The sequence below is a fragment of the Drosophila biarmipes genome, chromosome X, assembly GCF_025231255.1.
Source record: "Drosophila biarmipes strain raj3 chromosome X, RU_DBia_V1.1, whole genome shotgun sequence".
In the NCBI taxonomy this organism is placed as follows: domain Eukaryota; kingdom Metazoa; phylum Arthropoda; class Insecta; order Diptera; family Drosophilidae; genus Drosophila; species Drosophila biarmipes.
In genome coordinates this window covers 2,742,316-2,767,914 of record NC_066611.1, presented here as the reverse complement: position 1 = coordinate 2,767,914, position 25,599 = coordinate 2,742,316, and the positions used below count along the sequence as shown (strand labels likewise).

General features: G+C 47.6%; 3 protein-coding genes across 3 annotated transcripts; 1 reads left to right on the top strand and 2 right to left on the bottom strand.

Moving 5' to 3' along the window:
• Positions 1 to 24,396, bottom strand: LOC108035746 (gastrin/cholecystokinin type B receptor). The gene is given in 7 exon segments (XM_017111443.3): positions 1 to 1,752; positions 1,821 to 2,121; positions 10,478 to 10,807; positions 10,901 to 11,101; positions 23,589 to 24,238; positions 24,240 to 24,311; positions 24,380 to 24,396. Coding segments are annotated over 7 exon segments (1,989 nt in total). The 3' UTR covers positions 1 to 1,334.
• LOC108035742 (probable cytochrome P450 308a1) lies at positions 2,859 to 4,627 on the top strand. The gene is made up of 5 exons (XM_017111438.2): positions 2,859 to 2,863; positions 2,946 to 3,131; positions 3,181 to 3,714; positions 3,768 to 4,238; positions 4,289 to 4,627. Exons 1-5 carry the CDS (start codon positions 2,859 to 2,861, stop codon positions 4,572 to 4,574), a joined length of 1,482 nt encoding a protein of 493 aa, XP_016966927.1. The 3' UTR covers positions 4,575 to 4,627.
• LOC108035817 (mitochondrial import inner membrane translocase subunit Tim13) lies at positions 22,764 to 23,539 on the bottom strand. Its single transcript, XM_017111565.3, has one exon. It carries the CDS (start codon positions 23,421 to 23,423, stop codon positions 23,100 to 23,102), a length of 324 nt encoding a protein of 107 aa, XP_016967054.1. The 5' UTR covers positions 23,424 to 23,539; the 3' UTR covers positions 22,764 to 23,099.
• Positions 24,397 to 25,599: the final 1,203 nt, after the last annotated feature.

Genomic DNA, 25,599 nt, shown 5'->3' with positions numbered 1-25,599 from the left:
ATTTAGATGCAGTTTATTTGATTTGATTTCATTATTTACATAAAAACACCGAGATTTGTACATCTATAAATATCATAATAATAATTGCAATTGCCAGGTTCGTTGAAGTGTGTGTGGGAGCTAAAGTGAAACTTTTGAGTGTTAATATTTATTTGCTTGCCGGAATTCCATTAATCTACGTAAATTGGATTTTCGGCCCCGACCCACCCGGTTTTCGACCCGGGTGCGGGTGTCTTATAATACTTGGACCTCGGAGTGTCTGGCACTCCATAAGCTCCGTCTGACAACCTTTTTGAATGAGAGGAATCCCGCGGAGGATTCCCTGTCTACCCTGTAAAATCAGCCTGCTGTCAAATGCTTCTTGATTCGCTGAAACCTTCCACCGCGCGGCGGAACTTCTACTTAAGCGGTTTAGGGTAAAGTTAAGGACTGCGTTGTAGGAGCAGCACAATGGTCTGAAAGCTAGCACTAATATTACCATTTCTAATTGCAGAGTTGGATTGCAACAGTTGTCACTAAAAACATTCAATTAACATTACCTAAACAGAGCTTTTCCATATTTCACAGAGAATAAGTCTTATAAAAATACGTACAAAATAACAGTTAACCATTAAAGTCAGTCAGGAACTAATTTAATTTATAAAAACAGACCATAAAAATATTTAAAATTGTGGAATTTGTTTCTTTTAAAAGAATGTATATTATATTGGTTTATTGATTATCAGGTATAGCAAAGAAAGAGGAAATCAGCACTCCTCTACTGAAAGATTGGTTGGTTATTCTTCTCTATTTTTGTGAGTTAAAGAAACGTATGTCTTAGGCCCAGAAGAATTCGAGGACGTATTTTAGTTATAACAATTCGAGGTCTCTTTGTATCCTACAAGGTAAGAAATTTTACATTTAGTTATTTAAAATAGTTAATGATCAACTTTGAAACCATTGTGCCCACTCTTCAACTGATACTTTTCAATTAACCTATATCTATGTAAATTTGTATCCGACTGATCTTCGTTACATTCCTCCACCTTAGAGGTGAAAAAACGTGAAACGCGCGGGTGAAGTCAAATAACTGACACTGAATAACTCGCATTAACGCACACTCATAATTAAAAGACTATTTGCTAATATTAAGAGGGGGATCCCCCAGTGTTCCTCGCCCGGACCCCATCCACATCCAGCCACCTCCACACACATTCAGAACGCGGCGGATTCGTTGACAACCACAGTTTCTATTGCAGTTACATTGCATCATCACAAATTGGCGACCGCGAGCCGCACTCTTTGCTGTCCTACAGGGACTCCGACTCCGCCAGCTGCTGCCGCCGGCGGCTGGCTCAGAGGCGCGGGCTCTCCAGGATCGTGTGGCTGGACATGACCGAGTTGGCCAGCGCAATGGAGTTGCCGGCCACGGACAGGTTCGTCTCGTTCTTGGACCGCCGCCGCCAGAAGCAGCAGGGCGCGCACAGGCGCTCGCACACCCGCATCCCCTTGAAGGTGTCCACGAAGGCGCGCCGGAAGCTGGCGTTCATGAAGCAGTAGGTGATCGGGTTGCAGCAGCTGGAGGAGTAGGCCAGCAGCTGCAGGAAGCTGATGGCCGTGTAGTCCACGTACTCGTACACCGCCGGCCCCAGGAGCATGGTCATCGTGTTGATCACGTACAGCGGGGTCCAGCAGATGAAGAACTCCAGCACCAGGACGAACAGCATCTTGACCACCCGCTTCTTGCTCTCCAGGCTCTTGCTTTCGTTGGACCTGCACGGCACAAGGGGCAATTGGCAATTTGCTCATCCACCTGGCTTTCAATCCCCTGGAGCACTTACCTCCGCAGTCCCGCCTCCGTGATGCGCAGACTGGGCTGGGACAAGGACTTCCGCCGGGATTCGTTGTCGCTCATGTAGCCCGGCTGTTGGGGCTGCATCTGGTGGCGCATCCTGTGGACCCGACTGCAGCAGTCGGCGTTTCCGGTTCCGGCAACGGCCGCGGCTCCACCACCTCCGTTAATCTGCTGATGGCGCAGGGACTTCACGGAGGCACTGCGCATACAGTAGAGATGCCTCCGTCCCTCGCAGGGAGCTCCTCCTCCGATCAGCCGGCGCTTGCTGCCGCAGTGGGTGTAGTCCGCTGCGGAGAAGAAGGGGTAGCAAAGGGGTTAGCTGGAACTTCGTTATAAGGCAGTGAAATTAGAGAAAACCTCGAAAGGTGGCTTAAATAAGCAAGTTGAATTTTATATACCATTATATAAACCATAAATTCGTGAACCTGCTCTAGATAGTTGGCACCATGGGAATTCTAACCTTAGAAATAAGGTTAGATATCTGTGAAAAATGCATATAACCCCAAGGCTAAGAACCACTTTGAGTTACAAACGAATTGCTAGATCAACTCGACTGTTGTTGCTGATCATTAACCTGTGCACTCTATAAGTACTTACTTTATTTATTTTGGACTGGATATACTATACCATCAGATTGGCGTAGTCAATACTTGGCCTAGAGGGGATTATCATGGGACTTTAATTCGTTTGTTCATTCGGAGGGGCAGATAGAGATAGAGGTTGATTCGGCTGGAGAACGCTAGAGGGAACCCTCCTCCAGCTGTTGCAATCTTGCAATTAAAACATTAGATACATCTGTAAAATTGCTTTTCACTTAAGATTACCGCAAAAAATAGATCTTAAGTCAGTGTTAGCCCACATTTAGAATGGACCCATTGAACTGCACCCATGACTGAAAACTACGAGTCTCTCATTTCACGTGATTGAAGCATTCAAGTCAATACAAGTCAGTTGATTGATATTTACAGGCATCACGAGTCTAATAAGCCGCAATCACGGAATCACGGAATCACGCACCTCCAAAATGAAGTGGGTCGCTCTCAGCTGTTTTTAGCTACTTAACTCAGTGGCATAAGCCTGATGTAAGTCGAGTGGGATTGTGCATTTTTAGGAAGATGCTGCTGCTTGTGGTCCTGTGCCTCCTTCTGGGGGCCTCTCTACTGCTCTGGGTATGGCAGGGAAACCACTGGAGACGCCTGGGATTGGAGGCACCTTTCGGCTGGCCATTTGTGGGGAACATGTTGGACTGCGCCTTGGCCCGTCGCTCGTATGGCGAGGTCTACGAGCAGATCTACAGGTCAGCTAATGTGCTTCATAGGCCCGCAATGACTTCCCGCTTCTTGCAGGCAGAATCCCGGCCTGAAATACGTTGGCTTTTATCGTTTGTTCAACGAACCGGCCATTTTGGTGCGTGACCAGGAGCTGGTGCGTCAGATCCTGGTGGGCAACCACTTTGCGGACTGTGCCGACAATGCTGTTAACGTTGACCACCGCCGAGATGTCCTGGCCAGCCACAATCCCTTCATTGCCAATGGCGACCGCTGGCGACTCTTGAGAGCCGACCTGGTGGCCCTCTTCACGCCCAGCAGAGTGCGTCAGACGTTGCCACATGTGGTCAGCGCCTGCCAGTTGCTCCGGGCTCAGGTGCCGCATGAACGCTTCGAGGCCAAGGATTTGGCCACCCGCTACACGCTGCAGGTAGTCGCCTCCGTTGTCTTCGGGCTGGATGCCCATTGCCTAGGTGGCCAGAAGGCGGAGGAGGAGAGAGGAGGTCGCTGGGTGAAGTGGCTGGCTCCGCTGTTCCAGCCAAGTGCCTGGAGCTTGCTGGAGACCATTGCACTCTTGCACTCCCCTCGCTTGGCCAGACTCATGGGCCACCGGTTGGTGAAGTAAGTTCCCAATTGGTAGCATCTCTCTCATCAACTCCTTACAGATACGTGCCGCTGCCCCTGCAGAAATGGCTTGGTGAGTTGGTGGAAGCGAGGAGTGGTGGCGACAACCTCCTCCAGTGGCTGGCGGAGGGCAAAAGGACGTTGGGAAAGGACGAGCTAGCCGGACATGCCACCACCCTTCTGCTGGAGGGATACGAAACCTCGGCCATGCTCCTGGCCTTCGCCCTTTACGAATTGGCGCTCAATGAGAAAGCCCAGCGAAATCTCCACTGCGAATTGGATGAGGTAGCCCGTCGCCACGATGACAATTTGATGGACCACGTAGCCCTGGCCGAACTTCGCTATGCCGAAGCCGCGCTCCTCGAGGCACTGCGTCTTCACCCAGCCATGCAGGCTCTGCAGAAGCGCTGCACAAAGTCCTTCACCCTTCCGGCCCAGAAATCTGGGTCAGCCGGCGACCTCTGTGTGGCTTTGGGCACTGTCCTGGTGCTGCCCGTCCAGGCCATTCATCTGTGGGTTACCTCCTTCCACTTGAGAAGTCTTATAATGGCTTTCCTTCCAGCGATCCGGAATTGTATCCCGAGCCCAACCGGTTTCGTCCACAGCGCTTCTTGAACCAGCTACCAATGGGCTGCCGTTTCTTGGGATTCGGCTTTGGACCCCGAATGTGTCCAGGAATGCGCCTTGGCTTGCTGCAGACGAAAGCTGCGCTGGCCACTCTCCTGCAGGATCACCGCGTCCTGCTGGCGGACCAGGATCAGGCGAGGGTGGAGGTGTCGCCGCTAACATTTCTCACGGCCAGCAAGGGGGGCATATGGTTGCGATTGGAGAGAAGGACTCCGGAATAGGAACAACTACTAAAGGAGCATATAGAAATACACCTAGCTGTTGCCAACAAAAGAGGCCTCTAGAAAGTCGTAATCTCAAGTGGCATTTTGTTACAAAAGGTTACAAAAGCGGAGCAAGTTCCTAAGTTAACGACAACAAACCATCTTGAACTAATAAAATGTTTTTCGCAACTTAAAGTCTTCCAACTACTTTAAAAATTATCAACGAGAGTGTTGAGTTATGACCCACTTAACCCTCAAATGGCATAGCTGCCACAACCTCGGAAACATTACAGAAGCATTTAAAAGCCCGAAACTATGCTTCACGAAAAAGGAAGAATGCTACAAAAAGTATTTTACGACGTAAACAACCTGCTCGAACACAGTTTTCCCGAAGCGAAAAATGTTTTCGGCCATAAATGTCACTAAGAAAATCGATTTTAAAGAAGCCATAAAAATGTAACCTACATCGTGCTCAAAGTTAGCTGCAACCCAAATAATAACCAACCCGTAAAACCAAATTTACAGCCGGCGACATCCTAAGCATCGAATTAAAGCCTTGTGAAGATAAGGACAGACCATAAAGTCCACACTTGAAACGTATCATCTAACTCAAGGTAATAATTGATTTAACGCTTTACTTTCTATTCTAACCAATGACTTTTCCTACTAGGCAATTAAATTGGAACGTCTACCACAACATTTATGGTGACCCTTGACTCACTCTAAAATCGTATGCCTAAAATAATTGCCCACAAAAATCCCACATCTATTTCTCGCTCCACAGCATCCCAATGAACATAAACATTACATTAAATATGGTTCAACACGAGTTTAATGCAACACACATAGTTTTAAGTTGGAAAATGAAAGTAGCTAAGCAACTTAGTTTACTTGTTTGGATATCCAAATGAGACGTCTGGTATTAAAGCTGGGGTTCGTCAGGAAAAAAGTATATATTATATATTATATATATTATATATTATATATTATATATTATATATTATATATATTATATATTATATATATTATATTATATTCAAATATTACAAAGAAGCAACCTATTAGCAAGCCAAGCCAGAGCTAAGAAGCAAGATTATAGCCGGAGCTGTATTGGAACGAGGTTGAACATGAAATCGTTAAGTGGCAGGAATCCCAAATAGTCGGATAATACTCCACAGTTGAAAGATTTAAAGACATAGGACTGTGAAGTACCAGAATAAAACCAATTTGGTTAGACAACCCATTTAAATCTTGAGATAGTCCCATTTAAACTCTCTAACGTAATGTTATCGCTCTGAGATTGGAGGGCTTGCGGCGTTTTACTCCAAGAAGAAACCAGACCGAATCAGTGAACGAAAGGGTTTAAAAGGATGGCAAATCATATAATTTAGATGGCACTCTGGTTCTTCGTCTGGATCGATCTCGTCCTCCTCGGTGCTACTCTCCAGATCCATCGATGTTTTAGATGTCTTTGTCGACTTGGACGCTCTCGATTTCCTCTACGTTAGCTTTCGAAGTCCTCGTCGTCCCTCATGTCTTCGACTTTCTTAAGAGCCATGTCACTCTTGTTAGACTTGATGTTATTGGCCCGCTGGCTGTCTATTAAGTCCTTGAGGTCCAAGACGTCCCTGATGTCATCGTAGTCCACGATGTTCTTCATGCCAGCGAAGGCCAGCTCGACGAGATTGGGGGCATGGGTGCCGCGCGAAACATAGGTCGGTGGTGCCAGGGAGAATCTTTGGTAGCACCGGGCGGCCAGCGGATCGTAGCTTTTCCTGCGATTGGGGTTCTTGGTAGCCAGCCACTTGAAGTGCTTGTAGAAGGTTGCCGCAAAATTCAGGTTGGCCTCGAAGTCGCACCAAACGAGGTCTTCGACTGGAACCTCGAGGGCAATCGACTGACCATGAAGGCATTTCTGGAGCACCGCGAAGTTCTTCCTGAAGTCGCTTACAGCGTTTGTCGCGAAAATCACATCCCTCAGTGGCACTACGTTTTCGAAAATCAGGTCCAACAGCTGGCAGTAGATCGCGCCAGAGCACAGTTCCTCGATGCACTGGATGTCCGTCTCTAGGATCTGGTTCACCCACTTGCGTATTGTGGCGGAGACTTGCATCAGGGCTCTCTCCCTGGCGGTCAACTCAATGTTCTCCATTGTTGGCTTGACAATTTTCGTAATCATATTGCGTAATAGAGCAAATTTACCTACTGAACTGTTGCAAAACTTATGCAAAATTTTTCTAAAAACCAAAAAAATATTTATATTGACTTTGCTTGTGTGCCTGTACTAAACTGAGTATAGTAAAAGAATAAGCCACTTGGAATCTGTTCCGTGTTAGGCTCTGATTTTATTTTCGTACGCCTACTGTGTAAGAGTTTTTTGTACCCGTTACTCGTAGAGTAAAAGGGTATACTAGATTCGTCAGAAAGTATGTAACAGGTAAAAGGAAGCGTTTCCGAACACATAAAGTGTATATATTCTTGATCAGGATCACTAGCCGAGCCGATCCATGTCCGTCTGTCCGTCCGTCCGTATGAACGCTGAGATCTCGGAAAGTATAAAAGTATATTCATACTTGTCATGCAGACTCCTGGGCAATCTATAGAGCCTACGGTTTTTATGATAGAAACAAAATTTTAACTGAAATGTATTTGTCTCATCAATACCTATCGACTCTCCAAAAACAAGGTGCCACGCCCACAAATATCCAAAACGCTTAAATCTGTCTGCCGCCCACATAACATCTACTGAAAAAGCCGGTAGATGGCGCCATAAAATATCGCTTTGCTGCTTATATATCTTCATTATCCTTTTGCTCCCTTAAACTGAGTAACGGGTATCTGATAGTAGAGGCACTCGAATATAGCGCTCTTCCTTGTTTTATAAATACGGGTTTAAGCAAAATAAAATATTTTAATCTGACCAAATTAAAACAATAATAAAACAAAAAGGCACAGCTCCAGCGTGTTTTTACAACCTAAGGTATTAGGTTTTACAACCTTAGGTATTTTCGAGCTCCAAAATTAGTCAATAAGTCAAAAATTTTACTTCAGACAGAATTCGGAAGAAACATGGGAAGTGCAACAAAGTTGACAACTTCAATTAAGAGTACCATGACTTTCATTCGTTCGAACTTAGGGGTGGCATGTCTTAAAGGTGTCATTTTTATTCTGGTTCCCCAGCAGTGCATATCAATATTCTACTTTTCGCACTGTTTTTTAGTGCTCATTTTCATACCTACATAAAACCGAAAATTTTCCAAGCTCTGAGGTCATAAATTCCTCTTCTATCGCGGCAATGTTTAGGGTAAAAGTGAACAGAAAACTTACCATACTGTGGGTTGAAAGTTTCTAAAATAAAAACTCTATATTTTGCCTTGTAAATCGAATTCATAAAGTAATCACCTCTCATAAAGCACACTTATGGTAACGTTATTTCCGATCCCAAAAACATGCAAAAAAGCCCCTTTCAATTGACTCGAAACGCGTTCCCCGGAGTACTGAGAAGTCACATTGACCCATATCAGGCGAATAAGCTGGGTGCGAAATGACATGCGTCGATTTTTGCCGAAAAGATCATGAAGAACGTGTGTATTACCGCAACCAAAAGTTGGGGTTGCCCATAACTCTGGTCTTTTTAGACGAATTGTTTCACGCAAGTGACGCATAACACTCAAATATTATTCCTTATTAACAGGGTGGAAGAAATTCACACCACGGAAATGTCTATTCCCACAAAATTATATTCGATTCAATAAGTTTTAAATGCGGTGATTTCGAATAATTGCAAAAGTTTACTTTTTGTCCACAGTAGAATATTCGGTTGAATAATGTGTAATGCACCGATTCCGGATAATTCCTTGCCGATCTCGACAAGCGGCGTGACCCGCTTGACGGAGGTGTGGACGACTATGGTGGGGCCTGCAGCACCTCCGGCACGATCCACAGCTGCACATCGCCGCTGACATTGGGCATCCGTTGGTTTCGTTGACATATTAAATTGGTGAGGGAAAATCGATTTTTTGAAGAGATTTGGTTGACATACATGTCGTATGAGTAATTTTTAAGGACACAGAGTTAATGGCCTTATGTTTTATTGAAGAATTGTAATTTTTGAATTCATATTTGGAAATTTTAATATACTAAGCAAAGGGCTTGGAATAATATGTAATTTTTTGAGCCGCCCTAATTAACACTTTAACAAATCGTTTAAACAGAGTGCTGTCGTTATTGGTGTTAGAGCGGGCAAAGCTCATTGAAAAATCAGACTTGAGATAGCAATTGTCCATACCATTTAACGAATAAAATGTACCCTTTTGCTTTATGAGCTACGACTTTGGGAAACACGGAACTTCGGCTCGTTTATTTCGTTGGCAAGGTCCGAAATGTGTGGAGAGCCAACGACTTGGCCATCAATCCTGCTGATGAAGCAGATGTGGATGTAAGCAACATCCTTTCGCAGTTTTATTGCCCTTTGCGGTTCCGAGAATAGTTGAGTTGGGCATAATTTAAATTGCCATTAAAAGCGTACTTTGGGGTGATAACATACGCGCCCGCGCGCGAGTTGTGTGGGCATTCCGAGCTACTAATAATGTGGTCATTCCGATGAAAATGTTCCTGTGGCCCGGCCAGCACACAGGCCATACAAACACGGGGCTCCGGGCTTGGGGCTGACAATTTATGACAGGGTAATGCCAGGCGACGGCCGTAAAAGTTTAAAAATTTAATCAAATTTATTGTCGCACAGCTCCAGAGAACGAGTATGTGTGAAAGTGGGTGGAGGAAGCTGCGGCCTCCACTGCAAAGTCTAGGAGTGGGCTAACGGCCTTTAACGAGCGCTTAAATGCTCGTCTCGTGCATAATTTACGGCACTTAAATTGACCTTTTTAGCAGCAGGCAGGGTCCCATGGTCCAGGGAGGTGGTCCAGGGGTGGGGGCCAGCTGGAGACGTGGTCGGCCACCTAGAAGAGCGCCAGGAAATGAATCACTCGGTGACCCCCGAGGAGTGTCCGCCCGAGTGCCGTGATAACTCCGAGTTCTGAGTGGAGGTCTATGCTAATGCGCACTTTCCATTTCGCACGAAGGACTTAACACGGAACCCTTTCATGTAAATGAGTCGCTCCGGGACGGCCGTTGGCGTCTTCGGAGGAGCACCGTCTCCCTCCTAATTGGAGCAAAGGCAAGGAGAGTAACACTCCGCCAGATGAAAGAAGGTCTGCTGCCAGAGGCTCTGTGTGATTTCCACGGGGATTCTGCGGATGACTCCGCTTTGCGGGCGTGCATTTATCATACACATCACGTCACCAGCCCGCATCCGAGGAACTCAAGGAGCCTCTCGGAAGCACTCTCCGCGGGGACTGTTCTATATTTACAGCCATTCCCGTCTGAATCATTCGGCAGGCATTCGCCGCAGCCTTGGAATACGTATTCGGGGCGTACTTTAAGTCGGCATTAGGGCGAATTAGAAGAATTGATTTGCCCCAGCTCGCCTTGGGCTGCCTGGAATTTTTGCGTCCGTAATCCGGGGATTATCGCAGCATCCGCAGCAGGCGCAGGATGGGGGAGCCATCTAGCCACGGGGAGTGCTCTTAAAGCCGCCGATGCGAATGCAAATGAAAGTGAAACGCCGGGGGCTTTCGCTAGCTATTGTCGCCCACTCTTCTTGGCGAACTCGGTTAGGGCGCCTGCAGACTCCGGGCTCCCACCTCCAGCCACCCATCCAGCTCACTTCCGCGACTAGGCTGGAATCTCTTCGTGCGTGGCAAACTTGGCCGTGCAAATTGTGTGTGACGCAGTTCGGGGGCTTGGATGAGCCCGGTAGTTCAGCTAATCTCGCATGGCGCCTCCCCCGGGAGCAGTCACAACTAATAAACCGCCCTTGGCCCCGGGACCGAAAACTGTCAAAATTTAAACAGGAGACTTACCGTAGTAGTAGGACTGCGAGTGGTGCTGCTGCTGGTGCGGATTGTTCTGGTGGGTCACCACCGTGTCGAGAGACTGGCAGTGGCCTCCGTTGGGCCGCCGCTGGCTGCCGGGTCCCGCGGCGGAGGCGGAGGTCACCTCCGGCCCACTGCTGCCGAAGTTCATGGCCCGCTCGTTGCGCATGCTCACGTACAGGGTGCGGGTGATGAACAGGTAGGTGAAGCTCAGGGCCAGCAGGGGCAGCACCAGGAGGGCCAGGTCCAGGAACAGGTTGTAGGCCCGCTCGTAGTTGAGGCTGTCCGCCGGCCATTGCTCCCGGCACTTGCGCAGGCCTGCAGGGGAAACATGGGGAGTGGGGTCCTGGATTAGCCTCTTGGAGCAGGAGGATCCGGCGCAGGATTACAGGATCACTGGCTCACACTCACCTGGGCGACTGGTGGGCATCAGCTGGCTGAAGGCGGCGATGGGCGTCATGCACACCAGACTGCCCAGCCAGATGATGGCGATGATCTTGTTGGCATGGTTGATCGTCTGCCAGGTGCGCGACCTCAGCGGATGGCAGATGGCGTAGTAGCGCTCGCACGAGATGGCCACCAGTGTCCACGAGGAAACGGCCACGGAGGCAGCTGCAAGAAGTGTGAAATTTGCAATTACAGAGAAGGTATGGGACTAAAAAACAGGGGACCTCATTTAAATTGAGCGGCCTAACGTTTCGGGCTAGTTCTTCCTCGAGTTGGCAGGACTGCTAGGACATCTTGGCCAAATTTCAAGTCAATATCACTACATATTAGAAATATATGTGTACCAAACGACCATTTTGTAATCATTGGAAAGACAAGAGCTGCCCTATTAAGCAATTTAAAAACAAAATAAAGTTAGACTTTTCCATTTGCTCGTTTATTTTTTAGATCAATTTCATAACCAACTTTGTGGAAAGAAATCATTTGAGTCGATTTCCTGGCAGAGCCGAAAATACTGCTAATCTACTGCTGCCATTGGCCACCCTCCGTAAAGTTTGGACTTTTATGGCCCCGATATTAATGGCCACTTCCGGGCTGCCCTTCGCTTCCCCCATAAAGTTTTATTCGAGCCCTCATTGGCAATTGTTCCGCTTGGACCACGACTCCACTGCGTCCCCGGGACAATTAAAATGTTAATGTCTTTGTCAACTCTTGTTTTTTCGGGCCGCCGCTAAGATAGCAATGGGGCGGCGTTTAATCAAAGTCCCCATCCGACACGAGCAGTTTTCAAGTGTTGCCGGCAATGGGCCATCGTCGTTCTAATCGCCATCACAATCGCAGTCCCCAATCCCAATCCCGATCCCCAGCCTAATCCTGGCCGGCATCAACAGTGCAATAAAGGGCGAAACACACATTCGCACAACTTGGTAAGTGGATTCTGGGCCACCTCAAAAAGGGGTTGAGCTCGGGTCTGGGCTCGGGTTTGGGCTTATGTGGAGTGTGGCTGGCCTCATTGGCGGGACGATGAAGCGGAACCTGGCGGAACGGGCAAGCTCATTAACAAAATTAAATTTAGCTCCGTCGCGGGGCTCCTCCGTGCGCACCCTTTGCCCCGGGAGCACGGAGCGCAGACCGTAGACCGTGGACCACCGTGGACGGACCATGGCTCAGTGATTTCAAGTCCGCAGCAAAAATGTAAATTTTATGGAAATGCTGAAAATAGAAGCCGGACCGCAACGTGGGCCAACAATGAATTGAATGAAACGCAAATACTCGCACGCCCATGGACTCTTGGGGGCGTGGCAGGTGGCATGGCTAAGCTGAAAACTGTGTCGATGGCAGTCGCAAACAGCATCGCTGATTGAACACAAACATGGGAAAACATCGGGAACTTTGACTTGGGCCATGTCCTCGTGCCCGGGTTCCCGTGCTCCACACGGGATTTCCATAATGCCAGCTAAGACCGGCACATCCCGGCGATATCTCTGATAATCGCTCCTTAAAACCTGTTTTCCTTTCCTTATTTTTCCCAGGGCTATTTCGTCGCAGTCATAAAACAAGCTAAGCTCCTGGGGACCCTGCTGAGAGGTGGCATAAAATTATTAAATATGCATTTTCTGTCGGGCAGACAGTGCTGTCACGACCTATTTCAAAAGCATGACAGATCGGTCAAGAAAAAGCGCCATACAAATCTGACAACCTCACTCAAATTTTGATTCGCTTTTACTTGTTCTGCTTGTTTATGTTTCGTTTAAAGTTTTGGAAACATTTTTTATCCATTCCGATTAACGTTGAAAGCCACATAAAGCAATTAAATTACGTATTACAGAAACCGTGTTCATTGGGGAGGTTCACATTTGTATGGAAATTTTTTATGCATAATCGGTGCATTTTGAGGTATTTAATGTGTACCAAAAGAAATTTCTTGAAAAAAACGCGCCTTGGGTCTGCGAATTGGTTTCAAAGTTTATAACTCATACGCAATGTTGCCCTTGATCAAATATATTATTTTCATATGGGTGGCCTTGACTTCGTTTTGTTTCTCCGATGTTCTTTCCTTTAGATTTTAGAGTTAATTTTTTACTAATATTGACTGAGTTAGAGTTCTGGCTGGAACACACGTCGTATGAGTAATTTTAAAGCAAACCGAGGACAATTCGCACGGTCTAAATCTCAACAACATTTTGTTTTTATTTTTGATTTCATTTTACAGACCCTAATCTACCATGCAAAATGGTGAGAACTAGTGTTCGTTTTTGGACCACCCTAGTGTACAGTTTTTAATCAGGAATATATTATACCTTAGGAAATACCTAGCACACTCCCCTGAAAGCATCTTACTGAAATAGTAGTGCCCTCTGCAAGGGTATAGCAATGATTTGAGAACACAGCAATAAATAATTCAGCACGTAATTGAATGAATTGAAATGCTTTAGGGAAAAACTTCCAAAACAGCAGTGCGGATGTTCCCCTAATGTTGCCGCGAAGGCCAGTGCCAACATGCAAGCCGACATTTCTGTCCGGAAAAATGACAAATTGATGGCTCTGCGGACGAGCAGCCATCTCGCATGGAGCCTGTGTCCACATTCGGTCGACAGGAGGCTCTCAGGTGCTCAAAGCCAACTGAGGTCGGCAAATGACAATGAGCTGGGTTCCCGCTTCCCGTGGCGGCCTCCCGAAGCCCCACCTCCTCGCATCCTCCCCTCCTCGCAGCCTGCACTTCGGAGCATGCTCGAGTGACAAACTCGAAATGGTTTTGCCATGCAGAAATATCCCGGCGCTGGTCTGAGTGTGGATATAACTTTATGTGTGCCTCAAATTGTGGGAGTCCAAATGAAAGACCGGGATTTCGAACGGAAAATCTAGCATTTTACTTCCTTTGTTGCACATTCCACGAAAGGATGAAGCAGTAATTTCGTTTGGTCTGTGGATGGACCGAAGAACTGGGGGCCACAAGAGTTCTCCTTTCTTGTCCTGGTGCGCAATTAAAATTACCACAGCCATGCTTCATATTTCATCTGTTTATTGTCGCCTACGGCTTTTGGTCAAATATATTCCCAAAAAGCTCCATCCACAATAAGGAACAGCTGCGAGAACGGAGAGGGGTTGAGATGGAAAGGTCAGTGTGAACTTTTCCGGCCTTTCAGCTGCAAAAAATGAACTTTCAACTTTTCCTAGCTGCTAATTGTGCTGTGCGTACTGGTCAGGAGTCCTGCTCACCGCCCATCCCGCGGCCAAGCGACTTCTCTGAGGGTTGTGGCCAAACATTTTCCAGCTGGGTATTTGCTTTCCGATCTTCTTCTGGTTCCCGCTCACCTTTCGACTCTATTTGACCATGGTAAAAGTTACATTAAATTAAGCTAACAACCGCAAAAGTATAACTCTCCTCTCAGAAGAACCAGCTGCATTTCGACAGGTTTCCATTTCTGAGAAGCCACCTGCCACGGGCAATTTGCCTGCACTCGGGGGTGGTCACCTAACCTACACAGCAAGAAAAGCCGGTCACGATTTGGGGATTAAATAACTTTCCAGAGGTATCTAATAGTATGCAACGATAAAAGAATGACGAATCAAAAACTCTTTTGAGCCATAAAAATTTAATGGCATATTTTTAGACATTTTAGGGGATAAGAAACCGTTCTAAAATTATGATAAAGTAGGCGGCGATAAAAGAATGACGGATCAAAAATAATTTTGAGCCACAGAAACATTGCAGCATACTTTTAGACCCTTCTAGAGGACTATAAACTTTAAGGAAAATATGTAATCGTATGCAGCGAAAAAAAGAACGACAAAAAATCGTTTGCTCCACAAAAATATTGTAGAATACTTTTATACACTTCGTGGGGATTAAAAACCTTTCCAAAAGTATGAAATAGAATGCAAAGATAAAAGGGTAACGAATCAAAAAACTTTTGAGCTAAAAAAATATAGAAGCTTACTTTTAGGAACTTCTCTAATACTTTTGAACAACGAAAAATTTGTAGCATACTTTTAGACACTTTTAAAGGGAATTTGCCCTAGTGATTAAAGTGATTTGCTTTTTTAACTATATTCTTACATTATTAATACACCGAGAGGAGGGCAAATGTGAATATCTACTTGATTTCTCTTTGCACAAGTCGACAGCAAAGGCCAGGTAAATAAACGCAGCCGTCGAGTGCGGTCTTGTGAACAGTCTCTTTAGCTTTTGAGGTGGCCAAGGATGCCAGACTCAGGCCCGGACCGCCTCTCCAAGTCGCTTATTAGTAATTTACGCCCAAGTTGTGGGGTCAAAGGAGAAAGTTGAGTACCAATTAAAAGTGCTGGCACCTCCGAGGGAGATCCATCACATCAGGCTGCCCGGCAAGGTGAGCAGTTGCAGTCCAACTTCCTGTGCTCGGATCGGATTTAGAACTGTGATCCCGGACCCTGGCTGCATTATTGTTTCGCCGGTTTAATGACAGTAATTTAATGCAAATAGTGCGGAGCACAATGGGAAGCAACCGCAGAGCGTGATGTGGCTGCAACTAATTGCTCCGGCTGCGAGGGTGGATAGAAACGTTGGCCCGGTGCCGAGCGTCGAGTGCTTATGGCTTCAAAACTATTACGGTTGACCTCTGGGGCTAGATTAAAATGCTTTTCATTTTCTGCGCAAATATTTGGAGTCCAACTGGCTCAGTCCGCCAGCAGCAGGTTTGTTTGAACAGGATGCGGATAAGTGGATGTACAGCAGATACACGCTCTATGTGCTTTGCACGGCTGACGTAAATATTTAATGTAATTTATATGCGAAAATTGCAATACCAAACAGCTTCATAAATTATGGTTATCAAATTCGAAATGACTTTAAGCGGGCCATGCAAATCGATTGCCGAACAGGTCCCATTTTCAATTTCCCGGCGACACTGCGCTCCCGTCCCCACCACGCATTCCAAATCCAATCCAATCCAATTCCGGATTGCCCTCTGGTCGTTGTTTTTGATTTAGCGCCCCATTCGCAACTCAATGACAATAAGTCCATCTTTGCCATTTCCAGTTACAGTTGCCCAACTGCCGGGCATAACTGAAAGTGGAATTTTATGGACTCGACGCGGCCCGATGTGCGTGTGCCTCCGTCGAGTCCTCAATAAAAATAATTCCAAATTTGAGACAACAATAAAAAACGGTTGGGCGAAGTTTGGCCTGTCGGCGCAGCAGAGATTGAAAAAGCACAAGCATGTCGGGATGGATGGTGCGGACGCGTCCTTGCCCTCAGCTCCGGACAGCCCCAGTTGGGGCTCCCACGACGGAGGGGTATCAGATGGTCGATTTGCCGCTTATTGTTATTTTTCCGGACTTCTTCCTTTCGATGCCGCCCGACGCTCGCCTTCCGAAATTATATAAAAAATTGGGTCCTATTGTTTTCCCCGTATTGATACGTAAAGTTATGGCCATCACGGAGCAACTTTTCCGCCCGGGGGCCCTGCCTCTATGCACTCATGTGAGTGCCTGCGTGGTATATAGGAGCCATAAACCGAGCGGACCCCAGCGAGGGCCCCAAATCGACATGAATTTGTAAGGGAAAATTGTAAAACATAACAAATTAAAATGTCCTACACAGCCACTCGCCAATCGTGTTCGAAGGGGCTGTCTTGCAAGTCCGAAGACCAGGGGGTTTTAGAAACTCGAGAGCTTTGCACTTTAATTGGAAAACTAGATGGGGCTGGTCGAAAAGCTGTTGCATATTTTCCGGGTAATTGGGCAGGAGAAGAGAAAACTTATTCCAAATTTATCGAGAAACTACATTAAACTGGGTTTAATGGGGTCTCTCTCAAGAACGGGCAGAGGCACCAAATCGATACACGCCCGGCATTAAAGATTCACTTGCTCCTCGAAAACTCCATTTCGCATGCATGACCTGGCTGCGGAAGCGGTGGGGGCTCGGGCACACTCGCAGGTGCCACCCCTGCTGGTGACCTGTTTGCGTCACTCGATTTACGGGCATTCGAATGGCCGCTGCACTGCATCACCAAGGAGCAGCTGCGAAGGCGAGAAGTTGCTGTCAAGTAGCTGTCGCAGCTCGACTTTAAGCTCCTGACCTGGGATGTTGGCCTGGATGTTGGCCTGGCAGCCGGGCAGGTAGAAGACATAAATTTGAATAATGCACTTCGCGTTGTCGGTGCCGGTGCAAACTTCGCAGAAGTTCGCCTTAATCAATCATTATTTTTGGTCATTCTACTGGCTCTTTCATGTTCAAATGCTTATGGCTCACACTGCTTAACCTGAGGTATCTAGGCTTTTAATGTGTGCTACTCTACTGCTGCAAATTCAGAGCTTCAACACTTAGATTTCAAGTATTTGGGGTTTGGTGACCCAGACTAAATTTCGTGGACCATGTCGGAGACTTTTCCTTTCCCCGTGAGCGCCAATTTTATTACTCAGCATTCACATTCTAGAACTTTAATTAAACCAGTATATATGAGTTTTCCAATTGAACTATTCTGAGAATGCGGTATGGTGACCCCGATTTTCTGTTGGCACTCTATTTACCTGTCAAGAACCCTACCCAATCCGATAGTATTTTAACTTGGGAAAATTAGCGCCAATGTGCTGCTGCAAAGTCATACCTTCGACATTAAGATTTCATGTATTTGAGAATTGGTGATCCTGATTAAATTTTGTGGACCATGTCGGAGACTTGTCCTTTCACCATTTTATTACGCAGCATTAATATACTATTATTTTAATTGAACCAGAATTTAAAACTAATATTATGGAGTTTTCAAATTAAACTGTTCTAGGAATATGGTATGGTAACCCCGTTTTTCTTCCGTTTGTACTTTATTCACCTTCCAAGGACCGTTTTTTAATCTGCTGGAATTTTAACTTTAATTAAGGTTCATTAAGGCTTCAGCTACTTGAGGTTTGGTGATCCAGATTAAATTTTGTGGTTCCCATCCCATGTTTTTCCCTATTAATGTCATTTTTATTACACAGCTTTAACGTAGTAAACATTTATTTGCACCAGTTTTTAAAACTAATATTTCTGTTGAGTTTTCGAGTGGAACTTTTTTGAGAATAAGGTTTTGTGGCCCCGATTCCCTTTCTGTACTCTATTTGCCTGCCAGGGACCCTGCTTACACCTTATAACCACTATTCTGAGTTGGAAATTAAATTATATTCAGACAAGTTAAGATTTCCATGTTCCTGGGTTGGTGACCCCAATGCACAGCACTTCATTGGTGGCTTATTCTGAGCCTTTCCCGGTTGGCGCGAGCCATTAACAAGCTTTTGTGCTGGGGAACGGAAGGAGATTTGCATCGCTGGGCAAAGTAGAGGTCCACGGCGTAACTTTCCTCCCGACGGGCTACTTTAAACACCCCGTAATTGTTGCCATGGCACAATATTCAGCTCCTCCACTTTGAAATGCCTTTCGCAGTCGTTTTTCACCTCGCGATAAATTGCAAAATAAATTGGTTCCATAGAAATTTGTGGCCGGTGGGGGTTGTGAAGACAGGTGGCTCTGCGGTGCCGCCACGGGCTGGACGGCACTGGACCCGCAACAAAGGTGGCAGCTGGGGCGTGTGTGGGGCCGACATCAATGCACTTCCCCATGAGCTGCACATAAGCCATGTTAATTTCACATTAGGTCCCGTCAACCGCACGTCAGGGTCGCCCACACATCGTAAGAGGGCCCACTGAAAATTCCCAAGGCGGAGGGAGCTGAAAAATCACCTTTCATTTGTATTCCCTTTGTGCGATGTGCCCTTAAGACGCCGGCCCGCAGAGCCCACCCACTTTCTCCGCCCGGACTCATTAATTCGGCTCAAAGTATATTTCATTGCCCACGCAAATAATACTCACACGCAAGAGGTGGCATTAAATATCGTTTTAATTTGCTCAGTTTTTAATGGCTTTGTCTGTGCAATCCATTTAACGGACGACAGCTTTGATTATGATCTTGATGAATACATAGGCTTTTCCGCGAAATCAACTGCATTCGCAGGGTGAAAAAGTGAGGGCGGTGGAGATCCAGGATCAATTGTGTGGGGGCCACAGGAACCACAGCGGCACAAAGTTTATAAGGAACACATTTCTATTTTGCACATTACTTTTGCCTTTTCATGGGGTGTATGCAAATCGGAAATGAAAAACACAGATTGCCGATGAAAACAATGTTTAACGCTTTTTGCCAGGGCCACAGATACAGATACAGAGATGAAGTTGACGTGCGCCGTTACCGCCGGCGCAGGCTTTTTTCCTAGTTGCGAATACTTGAATAATTGAAAATCAATAACCATGTCAATTTTGTAATTGTGGGTGTCAGCACTCGCCATTATTTCGTTCCGAAACAATTTCTGTGGGCCATAAAGTGTCGATTTCCACATTCAGATAGCATCTGCAGTGGACTGCAAAGGGATGGCCATCATAAAGTCCGGCCTGTGGACGTGGATGTGGACAAACAGGGGACAATTGCAGCCCCATTATGCCGGGACTCATTATGATTGAGCAGGATTAAGTTGAGTGGCACATCCATATTCATTGGACGCCCCGGAGTTCGAGTTTTCGCCCAGTTAACTCTCATTAAAAGGGGAAAACAACGTGGAGCACACACACATAAGTTTGGGTAATTGCGCCCCAGTCAAATAAGTCCGTTTCCTTGCAGCTTCTCAGCGAACTTTGGAGCCAAACAGAGTGGGCGAGAGGTCATGGGGTCGGGGTTGTCGTTGGGGCTCTGGCTCTGGCTCTGGCTCTGGCACTGGCTGCGGTTGTGAAGAAAAACAACCCTCCTCCTCCACAGCGCGGTTAGTTTTTATTTCAATTCGTCCTTCTACTTATGCCATTTTGCCTCCTTAATGCTTTCCAAGTTCCACGAGTGTGTGGGCATAAATTTGCTCATTACTGCTGCCCTGGCCCCTTGAGAAAGTGGCTAGAATTGCATTGCGGCCAGATTTCGAGACACTTGTATGTGCGCCTTCTGCCAGCTCGCTGCTAATTAATGATTACGTCGACCCAGCGCTGATTTGTGTTACCAAGAACACGAAAAAGTGTAAAAACAAAGGAGCCAGCAGCATCGGTAAGCGGGACAAATGACAAGAGCGCAAAAACAAAGCTCCGGCAACTCGGGCGAAATTGAATTAATCATTAATTTGCCGAGCTGTCAGCGCCTCGGAGGAGCTGGACGAGCCCAGTGGGAGGTGCGTCCACAGGTCGGGGCTCAAGGCGGGGGCAACAAGTGCAGCCGAGCCGAGCCCTCAAAGGAAAACGGCGAGGTGGAGGGCTTGAGGCGTAGGTTCTGGCTGCCAGTTTTACCTTTTCCGGACACAAACGTCCCCTTTGAATGTCCTGAATAGATAATCCCTTCTTTTTAATGGCGTTACTTAAAGTATTTGGGGCCTGACCTAAAATATGTGTTTAGTACTTACGACAGGGTTTTCACGTTTTAGATAGAGGAGAGTAGCCTTTACTTTAACATGCGTAAGTAAAGGCCATTACTAGTGGATATCTGTCAAACAGATGAGGAAATCGAGTGTCCCAAGGCATGTTAAGTAACATAAAAATACCTAGGTTTGGCCAATTTTTTAATGTAGATGAATATAAGTCAAATTCAGCATGCATCATTCATCATGCCTTTTTAAACGGATTAGGAAATCTAATTAAAATGGACTGAAACATAAAACCCTTTGTTGTAAATAGCATAGCATTATGTAGTACAGTAGTAGTTATTTAAAACCTGGCAGAAAATATGTAAAGTATCTTTTGTCATAAGTAGTGTTACTATTTTAAACAGATGCGGAAATCGAATGACATTTGAATAGTTGAGCTTCAGATTTGGCTGAAAGCATGTTTAGTACCAAAAATGTCTATGCTCCCACTTTTTAACATGATCTTCGATGATTTATCGTATTTCAAACTTATAAGTTTATCCTCCGATTTTAATTTGCATAAGAAAGGACATTAGTGCTGTTTCTCTTTCAAGCAGCTGAGGAAATCGAATGGCAGTCCGAGGAAATGCCACTGACCACAAATGCATAATTGGGACCGTAAATCAAAGGGCGGGCCACGCCCACGGTGGCAGCCAGGAAGGCAGGACGTTGCAGGACGTTGCAGGACGTGCCAGGACGTGGCTGCACCTTGACGTGATGATGGCCATAAATTGGTGCCACAGCCCGGCCAGTGATGACATTTTCAGATTTACGACCAAGGCGACGCCCCGTGCAACAGATGCTAAGGAGCGAGGGTCCTTGGACAAGGAACGGGGTCGTTCTGCCAGGTCGTCCTGGCCCTGGGCATGGGCCTGGGCCTTTCCGGGCCCAAGAAGACGCTGAGTGCTTGCTCAACAAATTGGCATGTGTGTGCCTGTGCGAGTGAAGCGCTCAACTTGTTTGCCCGCCATTGTTATTATGTTGTTAATAAGTTAGTGTGGGGGCGGGCAAGATGGATATGCCGGGATGGGGGATGGGGGATGGGGGATGGGGGATGGGGCTTGGGGCTGTCGGGCTGCGGGATGCGGGCTTGGGGATGCCAGCAGGCAGCGGCGGTTCCGGCAGTCCCGAAAACAAACTTGCAGCAAGACAAACAACATTACCAGCACGTCTAAACGGCGCAGGAAACAGGAAACAAGTCATGAAAGTGCAGGGGCGGACGGGGGCTAGGAAGAGGATGGGGACGGTGCTGGGGAGGAGCACTCGCGGGAGGAGCAGTGGCAGTACAAGCAAAGCGCGACGTGACGGTGCATAGCGGAATGATTTTCGCAATATTGCCACGGTTAAAAGCAATTCCAGACTGCTTAGGCAGCGACTTGAGTGCTCCGCCGGCAGAAGGATCGATTATGGCGCCGGAGCCGTAGCCGGAGCCGGGGCTGTGTGCATATGGAAATTGGCCAGAATGTTGAGTACATGCAGCTCCCGGCAGCCGAGTAATTTGCATTGGAAATGGGGATCAGTCCGGCTTAGTCGGGGGCGGCCAGGGAGGCGGACGTCGTTCCATTTGGCTGCTCCTCCGGGGAGCAGCAGCAGGAGCTCCCGTAACTGATGAGCGGGTAATTAGGACGCCCTTTGGCATGCACTTTGATTAAATAAGCAAAACACTGCTGGCCTCTCGAGCCCCCTGACCCAGTGGCTCCCAAATGAACTGCCCAAAACGGTATGCCGATGAGCACTTGTGGCAGGTGTCAGGGCCACTTCTGCGCCCAGATCTGCTCAGCCCCATGGAAGGGACACGGAATCACGCCCGAGGCGAGCCGCATCACAGTTGGGTGAGCCGGGGCATCGGATAGATCCCGCACCCACGCCAGCCGAGCTGGAGACACAAATTAATGTCTGGTGAGCATGTTCCCATCTGAGTGGACTGCTCAAGGACTCGGCCTGTGTTTGGGGCTCAGTCATCGAGTTAAAATGGTTTTAAAGAGCCTCCCGCCCACACAGTGGCCTGAGCGCCTTTGCCTGGGCCCATTTAATCTTTTGAACCCTTGAGGATCCCAGAGCCCGGTACTTGGGGAAACCCCGACTGTCGTTACGCAGATGCGGGCCACCATAAAGGAGGCCATTGACAAGCGGATGCGGAGATGAGATACAGTGTGTTCTTGCCAACGAAATATGATTTAAGCCATAAATAAGCGCGGAAATTGTGCGAAAGATCGATGGAGAGCACAGTTCTCCTGGGTGGCAGGGCGATGTGCATAAGCGCACAATCTACAATACTTAGTATGGTCATCTGGAACTTATGGGACGAACATGTGTATGGGTCCCGGGACAACTTCCTGGGGAAATTGCGTTCCCCCACTCCCACCCACTTTGTTTATTAAATTCGGCTTCAGTTCGTGTGGGGGTTTTCGAGTGGCAAAAGGAGTTTCCAATGAGCACAGTGGGAGTGAAAGAGGGACATCTTTATTTTCTGTCAATCACCATTTACCGATGACTCTACTAGAATTTGTTAGGGATCAACACGAGGACATGGCAAGCGGCCCGCCAGTAGTAAGTCCGCTTACTCCCCTTCTTCAGCCGCACTTCCTTTTCCAGTTCGGAAGACCTCGGAAGCTTCGGGGAGCAATAAGATAAGTGACCTTATCCGGGTGGCTCCCAGGTGGTCTGTGGGTCCGGGGAAGGGCAGAGCCAATGGGCTCAGACTGCTCCCTTTGGGCAGGCCGGGGGCAACAGCGACATTCATGGTATACATTTTCCTCTGGAGGCATTCAGTACTTTCACTTGCCCCTCCCGTCTGTGGGTTCACCAGACGCGGATGAGGATGCAGAAGCGGATGCGGAAGAGGCGGCCAAGCGGGCCACGCGGACCTGCTGCTGGCGGCGCCGGCGCCGGAAGTATTGGCACGACACCACCTGAACCGAGTCCATGAACCGATCCATGCAGGTGGACAGGCAGTCGCGCTCCGAGGAGCGCAACTCCAGTCCCGGCAGAGCGACACATGCGTTGAAGCAGCGTCGCGTCATCTTCTGGATCAGCTCCTGGATGTTGGCCAACACGATCTGCTGGCGAATCCGCTCCAGGTCGTGGTGGTTGGGCGGCATTCGTCTTTGACTCGACGAGCGATTCCGGGACTCGACCTCGGGGCTGGGGACTAATGGTTGTCGGGTCGGATTCACAGTGAGAGCTTGGAGCACCTTTTAATTTGGACACGGGCCAGACATGAATGGACTGGCCTACTGACCAGGCCCGCCCTCCATCACACTCACCCTGGGCAAACTGGATGAGCTTGCAGAGCAGCTCGCCGAAGATGAAGTGGCGCAGCAGGGTTCCGACCAGGGTCACCGGCATGCAGAACACGCCGAGCAGGATGTCCGAGATGGCCAGGTTGAGCAGGAAAACGTTGGTGATGGTGCGCATGCGGCGGTTCTGGACCAGGGTCAGCACCACCAGCAGATTCCCGACCACGGCGCACAGCAGGATGGCCGAGTAGCAGGGCACCACCCAGATGGGCACGTCGGCACTGACGCGCACCACGCTCCGGTTCGCCGGTGGCCTGAAGGTCTGCGTGGGCGCCAACGTGCTGGGGCTGGTCGGGCCCAGGTCGAGATCCAGGCCGAGGTCCAGCTCCAGGCCACTGTAGTTGAAGAGATCGCCGGGGGCCCCGCTTATGGTCACCCCGGCGAAGGAGGCGGGCGTCGCCTGGCTGCCATTCAGGTGGATCGCTGCCTCCCTGGCCAGCGGCAGCCCCTGGCGCAGGAAGCGGTAGAAGGCGTCAATCGTGAGGCCGAAGGTTCTCGTCGCTGATCCCCTGAATCGCACTCGCAGTCGCAGTCGCAATCGCACTAGCACTGTCGGCACTTCGTCAACTTCACGCAACAAAAAACGGGGTCAGGTCGGCAAAGGTTGTAGGCCGCCAGTACGGAGCTCGCGTTCCGCGGTGTGTGTCGCGCCTCGCAATCTTCGCGAAGCACTGACGGCGGCCGTCGGCGCTTTTTGTGGCCACCAGCCGGCGCCAGGCGACCGCAACATGCTGCCGAAGGACCGCGGCACAACTCACCACAGGCGCGGCAACATGTTGCCGGCGGACTTGTTGATATTGTGCTGCAGAGCCTGCTTCAAGGAGCTGGGATCAGGAGCTGGTTGGTAAATACTTTGCCACAGATCTCGATCGGAGTCTTGGAAAATCCACATTGGAATATCCTTTCTTAAGTTTACCCTTTAATTTCAACAATCCATTCACAAAAGTCGTAAAAGGAAATGGCTTCAGTCATGCCTCCTTATGGAAACGCATTAGTATCAACAGGAAAGAGTGCGGATAACAGATTGGTTGTCAAGAAGCAAAGGTAGCAGGACACACTCGTAAGCTCAGAAATTCAGTAAACGTAAAAAATGAATCTTCTAGGAATTACAAAGTATTATAAGATTATCTTAAGTAGTTTATCCATTGATGGAATAATTTTTACGATTTAAGAAAGGGCTATTTTCCCCTACTAGTTGTGAGAACGGCAGAAATAATAAAATGTTTAGGATGGAGGTATGTAAGTGGTGAGAACACGAAAAGTTTGTGACCAAAATGGGATAAGTGATGATATCTTGGGCACGAGTCCCATCGTAAATCGTAAGTTTTTAAAAATATATATTTTTTAAATAATAACAATAACAGAAATTTTGGTACAAACGTGTTTGTAAGAGTTATGTACTAAAGGCCAAGTCACAAAAGCGGGCTAAAACAACAAAAACATAAAGACATGAAATACTTTGCTTGTATTTTCGGATCAACTTCATATTACACCCCGAAACCCTTCCTCATATTATGTCCTGCATTTTGGAACGAAAGTTCAAATTCTTAAATTCCTAAAAATATGTAGGTTGCCAGACAGTAACTTTTCATTATGAACCTTACTCACATTTATCTTAAACAATTTTCTTCAAAAATGATCCTTGCCGTCATTGAAACATTTTCAATTAAACGTATTTTCATGTATTATCAAAGGATATCGAATTTAAGACAGCGAGCCCAATGCTTCCTTCCGAAGAATGCTTATGTGGCAGATGTCGTCCGTTTCTCCCCGCCAAATCCATTCAGAGGCCGCAGAGCACAGCTCGGTGGGACTTCCCCCGGCGAAGCATCGTTCCGGGGCGGAGGAGATGATTGAGCCCTACAATGTTTGGTAATCAGGAGCAGCGCTGGCTGGCTAAATAATTTGCATGCCTCCCCGGGGAACTCGGAATCAGTGGCTCCGACAGAAGCGGAAAAGGCAACGAGAGGCCACATTT

Coding starts and splice junctions, on each gene's coding strand:
- LOC108035742 (XM_017111438.2), top strand. Junction 3,132..3,180: donor GTCTACGAGCAGATCTACAG/GTCAGCTAATGT, acceptor CGCTTCTTGCAG/GCAGAATCCCGGCCTGAAAT. Junction 3,715..3,767: donor GCCAGACTCATGGGCCACCG/GTTGGTGAAGTA, acceptor AACTCCTTACAG/ATACGTGCCGCTGCCCCTGC.
- LOC108035817 (XM_017111565.3), bottom strand. CDS start 23,423: ATGCCGCCCAACCACCACGACCTGGAGCGGATTCGCCAGCAGATCGTG.